This window comes from Diplotaxodon limnothrissa, linkage group LG19, assembly GCF_057381915.1.
Source record: "Diplotaxodon limnothrissa isolate DT_005_m linkage group LG19, D_limnothrissa_male_GT1.1, whole genome shotgun sequence".
NCBI classification, from domain to species: domain Eukaryota; kingdom Metazoa; phylum Chordata; class Actinopteri; order Cichliformes; family Cichlidae; genus Diplotaxodon; species Diplotaxodon limnothrissa.
In genome coordinates this window covers 18,890,159-18,907,019 of record NC_140614.1, presented here as the reverse complement: position 1 = coordinate 18,907,019, position 16,861 = coordinate 18,890,159, and the positions used below count along the sequence as shown (strand labels likewise).

General features: G+C 39.9%; 1 protein-coding gene across 1 annotated transcript in view; it reads right to left on the bottom strand.

Annotated features, from left to right (window-relative positions):
• Positions 1-590: 590 nt before the first annotated feature.
• The window catches only part of kif6 (kinesin family member 6), a 76,992-nt gene continuing 60,721 nt past the window's right edge, over positions 591-16,861 (bottom strand). Inside the window, exons 15-24 of the mRNA XM_085342468.1 lie at positions 15,577-15,632; positions 8,251-8,301; positions 7,534-7,621; positions 7,276-7,411; positions 5,465-5,553; positions 4,728-4,814; positions 4,499-4,603; positions 3,451-3,563; positions 790-1,035; positions 591-619 (exon numbers count right to left, since the gene is read on the bottom strand). Coding sequence (XP_085198594.1) covers positions 591-619; positions 790-1,035; positions 3,451-3,563; positions 4,499-4,603; positions 4,728-4,814; positions 5,465-5,553; positions 7,276-7,411; positions 7,534-7,621; positions 8,251-8,301; positions 15,577-15,632 — 1,000 coding nt within the window. The remainder of the gene's footprint in view (positions 620-789; positions 1,036-3,450; positions 3,564-4,498; positions 4,604-4,727; positions 4,815-5,464; positions 5,554-7,275; positions 7,412-7,533; positions 7,622-8,250; positions 8,302-15,576; positions 15,633-16,861) is intronic.

Sequence of the window (16,861 nt, the reverse complement as noted above, 5' to 3'; positions counted from 1 at the left end):
ATCCAACAAGAAGAGTTTGTAACACAATCTGAATAGAGCTTTTTACCGACTGGACACTTCTCCATGGGTGTTTCTTTACCTTTGGCACAGTGCATGCTGGCATCATTTCCCTGAACAGCAGCTCAGATCAGCTGCAGTTCCTGTAGCGTCCACTTGGTGCTGGCTCCAAAAGTAACTCCTATGTTAATGTCAAACTTCATAGCAGAAATGGATATGTTTACAGCCTGTTAACATGTTAAGGCCTAAAGTTTACATTAATTAGAGGTGTGGCTTCCTTAGTGACAGGTGAATACAGACACAGGTGGCTTTAGGTGCAAAGGGAAGGAGGGGCTCAGGAGTCAACCCATGTAGACAGCAGCCCAGTCCTGCTGCCAGTCTTCCAGTGCTGGACAGATCTGCCTGCCTAATTTGGATGGGAGTAAAGGTTCGGAGGCATTTGGAGGGGGGGAGGGGGGTGAGTGTGTGTCTGTGTACATGAGAGATTTGTGTGTGTGTGTGTGTGTGTGTGTGTGTGTGTGTGTGTGTGTGTGTGTGTGTGTGTAACCAGTGTTCAACTTGAAAGAGTGTCCTTTCACCCGGTTAAGCAAAAGTCAACAGTCCTCCAGGTGATGCAGGTGACCTTGAAGTATAGGAGCAGATAGTCAAAACACAGTCCTGTTATCAGGGAAATTTGTTGTTTTGGGCAGTCTTGGCCTTGACAGTCTTGAGTAGCTGCATGAAGGAGATGGTTATTTGGGTTCAAATTAACAACTGCATTCCAATTTCGCATTTGGTCTAAATGTCCATCACTGGTCATCAGGTCTCTCAATTCCCGATGCAGAGCCGTGAGCTTCTCCAAGATCTTATCAATATTGCGTTCAGTAAACACAGTCTGAGTACTCACGGCTTGACCATGGTCAATCGTGTTGGCCAACCTTGTGGGGTTTTGAACAGCTGTAACCGCTTTTTTTGTTCTTCGATAAGCCAGGTCCGCTCCAGCTCCAATCAGCCAGAATACTGTTATCATGGTCCAGAACAGGTAGATCTCGTTCAATGCTGTCCAACGAGAGTGTCGCCAGGAAATGACGCAACAGCAGCAAACATCTCTGCAGGAGAATCGGGCTCTCATAAGTCTTTAAGTTTTAGAGAACAAGACTGAGAGACTATCTGAGGGTCCGAGTGAATGCCTGATGTAATTTTAAATCTGCTGCACAAAAACTGTTTTTGCTTATATGATCTCATACAGATCATCTTCAAATTTCAGGGAGACCTAAGAGATACTCTAATTTTTTCAGTACAGCTGTTAGAACTATAGTTGACAGTGGTTTTCCACTTTTCCAGTTAAATTCCAAAGTGAAAAAAAGCCACTGTTACACCTATTACATATTATCAAAGAGAAATAAGGAAGCACTCATGAAAAAAGATTTATTACTAATATAAATGGCAAAAGAAAATGAGCTTTGTGCATCAACAGCTATGATCTGTGGATTTTAAATCACAAGGCAGGCAGAGTGGAGAGTTTAAAACTAATACACAAAACAAGAAACTCAGAAGTAAGAACAGCAGTAGTGTGTGTCATAGCATCGCACAATTCTGCTTCATTTTTTTTGTACATTTTAAATAGGAAATGTCCTGATATTATACACTTTTACACCCCTTTTGAATAAAGTAAAATTAGATGGAAATATGAAAGTTATTTGTTTCTGCATCATTTACAGTTATGATTCATTACTTCCACAAACTGGAGGAGCCGGCTTCCGACTGGCCGCTCCTTCTTCTGATATCTTGAGACAAAATTTGTCAAACAGTCGGAGCAGGCTGTGATTTCCACTCATGACCATTATATCACGTCATTACCAGGAAGAAGCCAGTAACTGAGTGTGCACATTTGACAGCAGGCATAGTGTGTGTGCGTGTGTGTGTTGTATTTCTTGGAGAAGCCTAGTACCCATGTACCGGGTCATGAGTAATTATTTCAACTGGTAGACGTGGTGTCACGGTTCTGGGTCAGTTTCCACCCAGTATTTTGAGTTTATTATATTTTGGTTTAATTTTGCATCAGGGATTGTTTTCTTGTTCTCTTGTTGTGTTAATGATGATGATTATGATGTTTATTATTAGAGTTTCATGTTTCTGTTTGTGTTTAGGATTTGTTCTTCGGTTGTGTCTGCTTAGTATATGTCTAGTTCCATGTGTCATTTTCTGTCTGTCTCTCAATGTCGAGTCTGCGTCTTAGTGTGATGGTTTCTTGTTCCTGTTTTATTGTGAAGGTCTGCGTCTCATGTGAGTGTGTTCAGTTTTACCTCTCGTCTCGTTAATGACTCCGAGCTGTGTCTCCCACCTGTGTGTAATCTCCCCGTGATTCTTTGAGTGTATTTAAGTCGTGTCTTCTGTGTTTGTAGTTGCTGGTTCGTCTGTGTATCCACCCTGCTTCATCTGTGTGTTTCCCTGCTGTCAATCGGTTTCTGCTCGCTCTCGTTCATGTTCAGGTTCGTGTTCTGTACTCAGTTTGTTCCCAGTATAGTTTAGTCTTTGTTCGGTTCGCCTTTTGTCCATTTTTATTTTGTGTTTAATAAACCACCATCACACCTTTACCAAGTGCCTGCGTTTGGATCCTCCTTTATTTTCCACACGGCTCATCTCACTCGCCGTGACACGTGGAGGTCAAACTTGAAACACATCACTGCTGATGTTTGCCTGAAATTCAGAAAACAAAGAAAAAGTTAGAATAAGCTATTGTGTGGCGATGTTCAAATGCCTTTGCTAGTGTTACTACACTTCCCAGAACGCACTAGTGTCTTGGAAGGTGTTTTGGGAAGACGTATACATAAATATAGAAAGAGTAAAAATTGACACTGGTAGTGCCCAAATAAAGTTGAGGAAAGAACTTAGTAAACATTTAGTGGCGAAAGCTATAATGATGGAAGAAAAGACGAAGAAAAACAGTTTAATAAACTAATAAAGCAAGAAAACAAGCAAGAAGAAAGTCAGCAGTTATTTTCCTGATAACTCCTGAGATTAAAAATCTTTTTGCAACAGTGTCGTGACCAAGAGAGAGAGCATTCAAGTAATACACATGAATCCATACAGCAAAAATACTGTATTCAATATTAATGTTCAAGCAATTATTGAATTAATTCAACCTCAAATTCGCTCAGTAAGACTAGCTCCCTAAGTTGTAGTGAATGTAAGCTGGTAAGTAAGGTTTGTAATAAACCTCAGGGCTTTGTGAAAGGAGTGTCCACCATATATGTATGCTGTCTGTGACCATAATGCAACACTGTGACAGAGAAGTGGAAGCAACAAGTCTCTTTATTCCCTCAGTGGACAGAAAACGAGGATAAAGAAAGCTACGAAAAGTCCTGAAAGAAGCTAAACTTTATTGTCAGGCCAGCAGAGGGCGGTGTTGAATGCATAATGCATACTGTGCTTAAGGTGCGTTTTTTGCATGTGTGTATCTGTGTGTGTCACCTGCCCTGCTGACGAGATTCTGCCTAGCCCTGATAAAAGCCAGGATGTCAGCATCAGTTTGCTGGTCTCCAGTCAGCGGAATAGAGGATGAGACTGTGGCAGAGGTGAGGGTCCTGAAATGTATGAATAGTTACTGTGACAGGCAGCCATCATCATTCATTGCTTTAACAACCCAGCAGTCCTGTTATTCTTGACTATTCGTAATCCAGAGGTTTATAAGAAACAGGTAACAATGCAGTCTCTGCTGGTGGAACAAAAGCACGAGTGTTTAACTGTGATCGTAAAAAGGTAGCTCAGGCAGCAGTGAGGCCTGTTTGATTTGTTAGCACAGTTTGTAGACATTACTTCACAAAGATATAAAAAATCATAGCCGTGCTCATGACTGAAAAAAAACAACACTGCAAATCTATAAAATCTACACGTCTATATACAGATTTAAGTGCTTCAAAATGTCGACAATAAATCCAAAGAACTTTCAGTTTGTTTTAAAAATGTAAAAAATAAACAATAGACAATACAAGGACTGTGATGTCTCTTATTTCTAAAGAGATATGAGTGAAGTCAATAGTTCCTCTGAACATGTTAAATGGCAGAACTCTGAGAATATACTGGAAATAAAGCTCTGTCACTTTATTCTTTACAAGTGAAACAATAAAATACATGCACCCCCATAATTATGTTCATTAATCTGTATTAAATCTCACAGGATCTCCTGGATTTAAGAAATGTAAGCATTTTATTTGTAAGTATTAGTTCAACGATGTCATCAAAACTAAAAACATAATAAAGATTGAAGTTAATAATAAAGATTCAAAGTTAAAGGGCACACGATAATGATCATAAAAACCCCCACGTAGCTACATGTGACAAAAGAAAAAATATTTTTTAGTAACATGTATACAAAGTTATACTTAACAAGGCTGTGTCACTGACACTGTAGGGCTTAAATATGTTGTTCCAAAGGATTATTTTGGCCAGAAATAGTTTAAAACTCCTCTTTTGATTGTAATATTTGTCAACCTTTGTTCCAGGCCACTGATTCACATACTTCCACTCAGAAGAAGGGGTGAAGTCTGTCACCTTCCTGTTCACAGGGTTATTCTGCCACGCTGGCACAGCTGGTCCTGGAGGTTTGCTTTCAAGGGTAAAACTTCTGAAATTCAAAGAATCAGTGTATGTGTATATATATATAGTGTTACATATCGTATGGCTACATGCAGTATAACCCATCAGTACCCAGAGCAAATAAATGAGAGGATCAGTGAAGCGTAGCTGACCTGAGCTCCTGAGCAGAGATAGAAGGATCTGGATTCAGGTGTCGGCCTGCTGGCGAGTCTCTCACAGTACTGCTGAGAGCAGGAGCCCTAATTAAAATTAGAAGAGTATTTCATGAAGACTGACAACAAAATACCACAGAACATTATATCATCTGTAGGAAATGTATGCATGTACATGAGCCAACCACCAGAGGGCGCTACAACACAAAAATAGTTTGTAGCAACATTTTGTTAATGGAGTTTCTGCAAAGTTCACTGAGTTAAAACTAAAGCTGCCATATTCTCAGCTCCATTTTTCTAGTTCTTGTACTATATTCCTTATAAAAAATGGTGGTTAATAATTTCTTTAATCATTTTCAACATTTGTGATGAAGTTTAGGTCTTTTAGTATTGTTTGTATCTTTCACATAAAAACATTGTTTTATTGATTTAACATTGTTCCAGCAATTGTTTGCTATTTATTAAAGTAAAAAAAGGTTTTATAGAAACAAGCTGCAGGTTGCTGGCTAAAAATCAAGTGTTCAGGCACGGAAATGAAAAGGAAACTATAATATTATTAATAAATCAGTAAAAAGAGAGTGGTTCTCATTATAACTTCGCTAGTTTTTATACGTGTATGAGCTGAATAGAAGCTAAAAATGTCTATTTAATACACAGTTAATATTAAGAGTGCATACCAGCCAACTGGTCAGACCTTTATTACATCTTTTGCAAGGCTGGGCAAAAAGCAATCTCACCCAAATCCCGGAGCTCGAGGTGTAGATGGCTGTATGGTCCTGTTCAGTGTCCCAGTGTGACTTTGGGCTGCAGCCTCTGACTCAGACTCCTGGTTACAAATAATGAAAAGTTAATTTACTGAAATATTTCTGTACCACTTCTCTACAAACAACATCATGCCAGCCTGGTAACAGTTAAATGCAATGTGGCCATAGTTCTCTTTAAAAGGACCAGACAACCTTAGGTATTTTGTGTCTTCTGGCTTTGTCATAACACAAAGTTTAAGCGATCACATGTGTGCAGAACAATAAACGTGTGAACAAAGCTGATGAATATATACAGGCACGAAAAAGGACGTCCTGCTTTGTGGACTCAAACTGCATGTGTAAGGCCCGTCTGTTGGATTTCCTCTGCTTCCCATTCGTCACTCAGTGACACATTTCCAAACTTTTCTCAGATGTGAATGAGATATTCTTCTCCATTCATAAGATCAAAACCAAAGAGCGGCAGCCAGCGACGTCTGCTCATCACATGTTGGTGCCTAACATCTTCTATGCAGTTGGTTTCCGAAACCAACCACATGACAGCCATCAAGGCTGAGGAAAGCGTGCAAGTGGAGAGACAAGTCTAACTTGGTTTTAGACATGAAATTTTATCAGCTTTTCTCTCTTTAAACTTTTGCACAAGACTTATCTCTTATTACCCACAGAGATCACAGACAGATATAGCCATGTAGATACTGGTAAAGTACTTACACATCATACGGTAAAAGCTCAAAAGTTGGTTAAAGGTACAACTGAATGAACTATATTTGAATTTTTTCTAGTATCTATACTGTGAACTTTTTCACTGTGACTTTGACTGGACCATCGCAACACCGCGATGCTTTTTCTTTTTCAGCCGTTCTGTTGCAGATTTGCTGCTGTGCTTGGGATCGTTGTCCTGTTCTGTGACCCAGTTTGAACCAAGCTTTAGCTGTGAGACAGATGGTCTCACATTTGACTGAGATGTAGCTCTTGGGTGTTTTTACAGTTCTGCTGAGCGCTGAGTGCTCCGGACCTGGGGTGAATTTCCTGGGATGTCCACTTCTGCGAACACTGTGGCATTGTCCCGACACACATCTGAATGCTCCAGACGGCAAAATGCCAAGGCTCCTGCTTTTATAAACCTGCTCACACATCCTGATAATTAATTAGTGAATTGGATTATCAGCTATTTAGCCTCTGAATTCCTATGGAAGCAGTACATAGCTGTATGGAAACTTTATTCTTCACATGTCTGTTAAAGACTGTTAGCCAACAATTTCAATAGCTAAATCTTTAGCTACTAAGATTTATGCAATATTTATAGCGTTATGGCAACTGTTCTCCACTATGTTTAGCTGGCTGCCTCCACTGTGTGACATTTTGTTCCTGTTAATGCTATCTGCTGGGACTGTCCATCATCTGTTGCTGTTCCTCTAAGCTGCTTTCCAGGCTCTTGTTTGGGTCACAAAGAGTTCCATGAAAATGTCTTTGTGTGTATTTGCCTCCTACATATCTTCCCCCCAGGACCGACTGAGCATGATGTTGAACAGAGGCTGCAAGGGTCACACTGGTGCCATAAAGGCCCCACAAGTCAAAGACAGATGCATATCAACTTACACGACCACAGAGCCCTGCATTCAGAAAACAAACGAAAGAAGACATCCATAAACAGAAAGACAAAAAGCCAGAGACAAGGCTAATGTCAAACACGTCTTTAACACTCTTCCCTGGACTTTACATCAGGCTCCCAGATGCTTTATGTGGTGTTGTCACATGGATAGGTAGAGGAAGGTAAGCTCAGCCACCTGCAGACTGGAAGCTTCCTGGCTCCACCACTTATGGAAGTCCTTCTGGAGCTTGACCTTTGACCTCTCCAACAACAGCTGCAGATGCTCAATCTCGGTCCTCAGCGCTTTTAGACGGCCAACGATGCTCTTGTAACTGACAGGAGAAATTAACGGTACTGAATTCAACTTTTATCCACGTTACGAAGGATCTGCTGTATCCAGTCAATGCAAGCAGGGTCTGCCATAGTAATTCATTAAAAAGCACTACAAATTCACCCTTTTTTTTCTTCCTCAATGTGCTTGCAGAGGTTTTCTTCAGCTGGGTCAAACTCCTCCTCAGACCCTGTGTGACTTTCCATGACACCTGTGGTGTAGAATTGATAGGTTGCAGAGAGGACAAAGGAGTTAAAAACAAAAAAGAAACATGGTCATGTTTTATATAAAATGACAAGTGCAAGATTAGAAGCTGAGAATTTGTGTGTGTCATGAGTCCATTGGCTTCAAAGAAAGCATTTAAACTTTTGGCCTCGGATAATGGAAACCAGGCTGCTGTGAAGAGCTCTCTGATGCGGATCTCCAAATAACAAGAAAAGCCTTTGGGTGGGAGGTGTTTGCATGCTTTAGAACCAGGTTTCCCCATCAAAGGTTTTATCTCACTGATCAAAACAGTCAGAATGGAGCAAATGAAGGCGTCTTAGAGCCTGAGCCGCCCAGTCTTTGGCCAGTAAGCTTTCATTCACTGAGGCTTGCTGCAAAAGCTTTGAAGTGGCCACCAGTAACAGTTGAAAAGGGGCCACAATGTGCTCAGCGTTTATCATCCTGTTTTGAGAAGAGTTCAATATCAAAAAGATGATAATAAAAAGACCTGATACTTCCTCAAGCTGCAATCCCAATGCAAAGGCAAGAAATGTGCAGAAATGTGGTGAATTTTAATTGCTTCACATGTTTGTTGTTTAGATGTTGGTGTGGGCAGAAGTTATAAATAATTTTTACCATAAGCGGCTCTCTGTCTCCTCCGCACATCCAGCTGCTTCTTCAGTTCAGCTGAGAGAAGGAGAACGACGACAAAACTTTTTAATTTCCATCAAGAGACTCAAAGCACATCAATCTCCAAGGCCACTGGGCTTCATAACTTAAAAAAAGTCGCCTGGTTCCACATGATTTCATAAAAGTCAAGCAAGTAAATGCATGACATTGTTTATGAAGAAACATTTTGGATTGTCATTCACCTACTTAAAACCCCTGCAATGCAAAACGGTTAAAACCCATGTGCTGCCTAATACAGGGAGTCCTCATTATAACCCAGAAGAAAAAACATTATTTCAAACATTACTCTTGATGATCGGCATGTTTGATTTGGTAAGACATTCCGAAAGCTCTCTCCCAATTTACCTAGGATTGAGAGTGGCACCAGCTAAACTTCTATCCATAACAGTTCTTTCAAATCTCACACTTCGTTTTTGTAATTCAACTGTAATCAACAATCTCACGCAAATCCTAAAGCTCCCTCTGGAGTTGGCCTGTCAAACTCTATTCTTCTTAGACATTTGAACCTATGATTTATTTCCAGATGATTAACCTTTTCTGCACATTTCTAACTTCTTATTTTTACTCTTGAACTCTACTAGACTGGCTTTGCATGACTTACAATTCAGAATAATTCATATTTACCTTATTTATCTTATAAAGTGCGTGAGTACAGCCCCTCAGTTCATCCTCTGCCTAATATCTATATGATCATCATCATCATCATCATATCGAGCCAAGAATAGAAAAAAAAAACTGTGAAACAGTGTTTGGAGGAGTATGAGGCCTCACAGGGATTACTTCTATATACAATGACCTCATAAGTTGAAAATTTTCCCAAGTTTATTATGATTATCTACTATACAGTACTGCAGGAAATAAATCAAAACAGAACAATAGTCAAGATGGTGCTGATTTATAAACTTCCATAGTCCTCTAAATGAAGTCTTCAGTAAGCAAAGAAGCAACAAGAAGGAGGCATTCGGGTGAATGTTGATTCTCGTGGCTATAGTGCAGTCTTTACATATGGGCAAGTCATTTACTGTTGCTGAACTGAAGTGTTTAATTACATTGTTGGAGAAATTGCTAATAAACCGCTTCGGTAGTAGAAGACAGTTGTAAGTAAAGGGACAAAAAATGTCCAGGGATGCTTTTGCCATAAGACGAACACAGGATACAATTTCATGTTTATTTCATGTTTAGATCAGAGCCAGGCTACGAGATAAAAGCAGTGTTGAATGGCAGTATCTTCTGTGGTGTTTCCATTAAAGTCCCACAGGTGTCATTCACTTATAGACGCTGCTGTGCTGCAGCTCTTTGTATAATACAACCCTATCTCAAGTGGAAATCAGAAAATGGGAAATCCAGATGAAGTATGTGGGGGGGAGGAGGGGGGTGGGTTTCTGTAACACCTCACATGACGCCACAAAATGGTTGGATTAGAGCTCTTGCTCGGCTTTCTCCTGTGGAATACTTTAAATCTGTTTGCAAAGTGCCCGTGTAACCAGCTCGTCTTCCAGGACCACTTTTCTGAGGGTTTCAGTAGACAGCAGAGACATGAATGGATGATGTGAAACATTACAAATGAGCAGCCCTGACACAGTGTGCCCATGATGACAGTGTTTTTCCAAATGCCTATGGAGTATGAAGCTGGGTTGTGTGTGGATAGCTGAAAATGTAGTTGTACTGAGACGCCCTGTGGCTTCGCGTTGTGGTGAGGTGGGCAGCCTGAAACTTCACTAACAGACACAGCTCTCTCAAACATGACCCACAACCCCTTTCATAATAACATAAAAGGATTAAAAAATATTTATGCCATGACCACGCTATGATGACAGGGTACAAAAAAGGGGCAGGGAGCACGTGAAGGCAACATAAAAAGCACTTCTTTTTTTTTTGGTTGGCTTTTGTGTTCACTCTGATCCGTACATGGTCATGGCCAAAGTATTCTTTAACAGATCTGTTATATTCGCCCGAAGCCCCTGCATGGCCCCACCCTTTTATTTAGCCATAAATTTTCCAAATATCTTCTGTGTAAACTCGTCACACATCTCTCTTAAAGGCTCATGGACTGCACCCAAGCAACGATCTCTTTAAAATGGGTTTGAAAAATAAACTACAAAAACTGCAGTACTTCTAATGTCCACTTGAGGTGGGCTACAAAAGTGAGTACTGTATTGACTCCTATGGTACAAATCAAACTTTAAAGCTGAACTAACCATCTTTGCAGCCTAGAACAAACTTTTTAAAAAAAAACTTACTTGTTTAAATTCTTTTAAGGAATAAAGTTTGTATTATTAGGGACGTAGATTCTAACGCAGCCAGTGTTTTTGACACCTTTCTGAATACTTTTAATGCAGCTGTCGGACAAAAATATGGCTCATTTACAGACAATCCAAGAAATATGTTAAGTATGCTCCAGTTTTAGTTGGTAAAGTTACTGTCTATAGATCCATGTCCTTGTCTCCTGCCTTCCTCCGCTCACCCGGTCACGGCAGATGGCCGTCCCTCCCTGAGCCTGGTTCTGCCGGAGGCGTCTTCCATTAAAAGGGAGTTTTTCCTTCCCTTTGTCGCCAAAGCTCTTGCTCATTGGGTGTCATATGATTATTTGGGTTTTGACTGTTTTCTCTGTATTATTATAGGGTCTTACCTTACTACATAAAACACCTTGAGGTGACTGTTGTTGTGATCTGGCGCTATATAAATAGAATTGAATGGAATTGAATTAAACTGAACTGCATGTAGCCATCCAAGCTAACCAGTGTCCCATTCAAACATGGTCACTTCTGGCTCAAACACAAAAAACAAAAACAATCAAAAAACAAGAAAGCAACAGGTAAAAAGCTCCAAAACAACACAATAGGTGACAGCACCACTGCTACATCTAACTTTTATGTACAGTCTGTGCCTGAATCAGACAATCTGATTCAATGATTTTGACCAGGATTAGACAAATAACCTAAACAACTACCGGTAAATACCATACCACACCTACCATAAATGCAGCCAAAGTTTGAGATAGAAAATGTTCAATAGTGACTGTGTGAACTGTGTTTACAGTAAAAGACTGAATACTGGCCAAGGGACAAATATCTCTTATTTCTTCAGGATCTGCAGGGTATCAGTGGGAGGGAGGAGACACCATATACCCAATATGACTCTGGTTTCAAAAGGTTTAATGTACAACAGATTTACTTTTTTACCTGTCCCAGCAATGATCAGAGAAATAAAAAAGAATCAAAACTTTTTGGTCACAAAAGCCAGTTCAAGTCCCAAAACAGACCAAAAAAACAACAACAAAAATCCAGGATATTTGTCAAGTAAAGGTGGGGTGCAGACTTCAGTGCTTCTATTCTCCATCCAGGACAAGATTGTGAGCTCAACACCAAAAACTCTTCCAAACCACACAGGGTTTCCCCCCCACACCACCGTCAGTAGACGTGCTGTCGACTTTAAAGGCTGGTTTCAAGCTACAAGCCTCAATAAATATTTGGTGATTTTTGTGGCCGGGAGGTTGAATGTGATATGCCACATAAATACCAAAGTGAGGTGAGATTTGAGCACCATACTTGCAGCCCAGCTTTCCAGCATCTGACCTATGTGTAGATGAAGAATAATATCCACAAGTAATCTGGTAAATGTTTAAAATTCACAAGACAAATAAAGAACCGCAAGAACACAGGAAGCAAGATTTGTTTCTATTAAACAGAGAGCTGCACTAAACATTCTCCATTTTTGTAGGACAGCTGGGTTCATGCTGCTGTTGACTGAGGCTTTGACCTAAACTATGGACTTTTTATAAACCACTTTAATATACGGCTAATAGCACAGGAATTAATCACAGAAACAGTCAGCGCAGTAAAATGCAGCTCATGTTAACAAAGACTACAATATTTCTCTTCTGGTATTTGTTCTAAAAAGTGTGGCACATCTCCGGCTCCATACTCATTTTTCCTGCATCTGTGGGTCACTTCAGCGAAGGTGAAATCAAAGTGATACCAAAGACGGTGTCACATGCTTGGCCCAAATTCCTCAACAAAGTAAGAAACAACAGAACTGCCCCACCAAAACTGGTGTAAAAACAGGTGTGTGTTTCTAGGAACATTATATAAGAAATCTGGAATTTAGAAATTTTTCTCAGGAATAAATATATAACCAAACCACTTGAATATTCAGAAAGCGCTATTGATTTTGATTTAGGACAACCTCCTGCCTCCACAAACATGCATTTGGAACTGTAGCTGCCTTGTAAAAATACGGCAAAGTATTACTGTGCTGCAGAAAACAGAAACACAAAACTGAGACATAAAACAAAACACAGGAAAACTGAAAGGCATCACCAGAATAACTATGAAGTAAAACAAAGAATGAAAAGACTCAAAGATGTCACAGAAAAGCTTGCAATCTGGTAGAATAAAAGAAATCAATACAGTAATCCAAGAAAAATCCAACAAAAACCAAAACCAACACTCCCGGACTATGACAGCTGGGGTTCTTCTACAGTAAATTCAAATAAATAAGAATGTTCAGAATCTACGTTCTTATACAGTGGTTTTACTGATCTAGGTCAAATCTGCACATACAGTATCTATAGCAGCGTAGCATTGGGAACAGACTAAACAGGATATTCCAGACGTCCATCTCCCTAACAAAATGTTCTGGTTCCTCCAAGAATTTCCCAATCCAGATAACATATATAATTTCTCCCTTTCCAAATTGGGAATGCTCAGAAAACCTCCAAAGAAACAGAAGAGCAATAGCTTTATTCTGAGCTCCATCCTGATGTCCAAACTGTTCACCCTATGTGTAAACCTGCATTCATGAGCTCACTTTCCTGACTACTGCTCAGATCTCAAGTACCGATGATGACTGAAACATAGATTGACAGGTGTATCAAAAGCTTAGCCTTCTGGAGCCATGAAACCACGGTCTCAGACTTTGAGGTACTGATTCTCATTCTCGCCACTTCACACAAATTGCTTTAGTGGGAGCTCAGAATCACATCAGTCTCATACTCCTGCTACAGAAGATGTGCATCTGTGACTTTCTAAATAGAAATCTCTTCTTTCGACCTATGGTTTCAGAATGCGTCTCTGCAGTAGGACTGATCTCTAGAGTCATAGTGAGGCCAAGAAATACAGCATAAACTAGAGACTGATGCTTCCTCTAACCCTCAAGTTGGGTCCTTTAGAAAAAAGCACCTCATATTATCCTAAAAGTTTCCATGTTCTCCTTTAACCATGAGACACAGGTGGTGTAAAGTTTCCGAGCAAACCCTCCAAGATGGCATTAAAACACAGCGAGCCACTCTCCAGCCACTAAAAACACCATCTCTCATCCAGGAAGAATGCAGCTCTGTGCACCTAAAAATGTAATAAGCTTTGACAGCATTGAGATGTTTGACTAAGATGAGGAATGTGGATAAATTAGTAAAAATCCAGTTTTTCCTCGCTTCAGCCTCACTGTGCGGTCTGCAGAACACATTTAAAGAGTTAATAATCTGCATGCTGTCAGGGTTGATTTCTGCATGACATGTGACAGATTCGTCTGTGTCAGCACCTCATGCAGTGAAGGCTAAAGACAAAAAAAATGAATTCAGAGGGTGATAAGTGTACACTGGCATGTGTGGTGCTAACGGGCAAATGCTACTAAACCACTGAGCGTGCTCGGAGGCAGCGCTGATGCCAGGCGTTGGTGTAAACCTATCCATTTCAACGGCATGTGAAATGAGCCACAGACAGAGCAGGGAAATTTATAAATGTAGCTTGCAGTAGTAAACGCAAACCAGATAAAAACACATTTTAACTGCTCTGAGTTTACTGGAAAGTTCAACCAAACATTAATATCATTTAAACTCACTGCCAGCGGCGACAGGACTCGGCTTTTAGTGTTTCTGTAAACAGCAGCAGGTTATGACACAATACTGAGCTTCTAACAAGGCATCTTTTATGATTTCTATATTAAAGTGCACCTTCTCTGCTTTTCCTTTTTTTTTCTGTATGGAACAGCTCTAGGAGTTTTTAAAATGAAGGGTTTTTTTTACCTGCACAAAACTGAAATGGAAAAAAAAAGCAAAAAATAAAGAAACGCAAAAGTAACAAAAGAAAAAAAAAGGAGAGATCAGTAATAACTAATAGTTAAATGCAGAGAGGTGTATAAACACATAGTGAGTGAAGAAGAAGAAGACGAAGAAGAAGACGAAGAAGACGAAGAAGAAGACTCAGTGCATCTAGCCAACATCAAGAAAGTTATCACTGGAATGTTTTCAGATGTCTGTTGCTATTTAACGTAATTCTTTTAGCTCAGTTCCTCAAAAGGCTCTGCATTCTCAGAGCGTTGTTCTTAATGGAAGCCTCATCTTGTGTCATAGAATGTCGTGTTACATGGAAGTATGACAGACTCCTAGTTCAGCTTGTTTCAGGCAGAGAATGAACTCATAAACCAAGTTTACAATACATAAGAATTATTTTGAATTATGACTCAATTAGAATCCAGAAATAAAAATATTTACTTGGAAATAAGAAACAAAGTGCAAATGAGACAGTCTCTGTCTAATCTTCACTTTGGGTCACTTGTGGGCATTTAGAAGACACACATTGTGTAGTGAATATAGTCCCAGACTAACAACATAAGGCTTAGAACCACTAAGCTTTGGCCTAAGCCAATGCCAAGTTTACCCGTTATGGATATCACACAGAACAGCACAAGAGTGACAGCCAAGTAAAAAGCACAGGTTGGAATCTTCAGTAACCGGAAATCCAAATGTGGAAATCTTCAGGCTGTTTCAAATGTATTAATATGGAACTTGTTAAAATAACTGGCCAAAATAACTAAATTGGGAAATATTCAAAAGTAAAGACACAAGACAACAAATCCAAGAAAAATAAAACTGCATTATTGTCGCCTATTGAACCTCCAAACTGCTCGCTCTTTGGTCTTAGCTTGCTTCATGCTATGTTAGCTCTTCTGCTGCTGATGTGTGGTAAAGTAAACACAGAAGAACACACCACAGAACTCAATGGAGCGTCTTATCAACTGTATCTCAGTTTCCATTAGGATGATCAAGTCCTTTTGCACTGCTTCCCAGCAATTTGCTCTCCGATGTGTGCCTTTCTCTTGTTTTGTATATATCCCTCTCTTCTGTTTGCTATTAATTCCTGATGATGTCTTTACTATTTATATCTTTCTTTTGAATAGAGGGCTCTATTCTATTCTATGACAGAAGACTGCGCACCTGAACATTACGCAGCTCTTGAGTGCAATGTGTTTTTCAAAAAGAATGAGAAAACTTACTGATTCTGTTTCTGGCTTCATTCAGTTCCTCTCCAAGTTTCCGGGCCTCTGCTGATCTGTTCAAAAGAATCAAAGAATTAAAAGCAAAGTTCACCCCCAAAATCACATTTACATATGCTTCCTCTGGCCTGTTGTGCTGTTTATACATCTGGATTGTGGAAATGTCTGGCATCTCTTAAGGATAGAAAATCCACTGAAAAACAATACAACAATAATGTGTCTTTACTAGAGATGGACCGATCCGATATTACGTATCAGTCCGATACTGACGTAAATTACTGGATCGGATATCGGAGAGAAATAAAAAATGTAACCCGATCCATTAAATATCAATAAAGCACCTCACAAAACTTGCGACACAGCATAACTCGGCCCATAACCATAGCACGTCGGAGCAGTGTGCTCATGTGATAGAGCGGTTGTGTGTATTTGGAGCCTCCTACCAAACCGGCATTTCATCTCCGAGGAAGTGATCCCAGAGAGAAGTAAAGCAAGTGTGTAAGTTAATATCTGAATGTTTGTAAAGCATTCCCACGTTAAGCTTAACAACCAATATATGGAGCAACTGCCTCTTCTCTCTCCCTCCCTCTCCTGTTGCTACTTCAGTCATGAAACTGATTAATGATCAGCTGATCGGCTTTTCTGTCCAAGTCCGTCTCTCTTCTTTGTTTTTGGCCCACTTTGCGCCAGAAAGAGGAAACCAGTGGCTGAACATCAGCAGAATGTTTAACCTTGATAAGCTGTTGTTAGAATTTATTTAATATTACTTTCTGGACCAGGATCTTTTTCTACGCAGCTGACGGCTGGTAACTGTGCAGGGGCGGATCTAGCCAAGTTTAGCCAGGGGGGCCGATAGGGCAGGGAAAAGGGGGGCACAAAGACATACTTTTCTTTCTTATTCTCATTTAAAATGTCTAGCTTTTAATAAATAATTATCTGAATCTTACACCCAAAGTTTTAATCTGATGTAAAATGTATAGAAGTCCATTACTGTATATACAGGGAGTGCAGAATTATTAGGCAAATGAGTATTTTGTCCACATCATCCTCTTCATGCATGTTGTCTTACTCCAAGCTGTATAGGCTCGAAAGCCTACTACCAATTAAGCATATTAGGTGATGTGCATCTCTGTAATGAGAAGGGGTGTGGTCTAATGACATCAACACCCTATATCAGGTGTGCATAATTATTAGGCAACGTCCTTTCCTTTGGCAAAATGGGTCAAAAGAAGGACTTGACAGGCTCAGAAAAGTCAAAAATAGTGAGATATCTTGCAGAGGGATG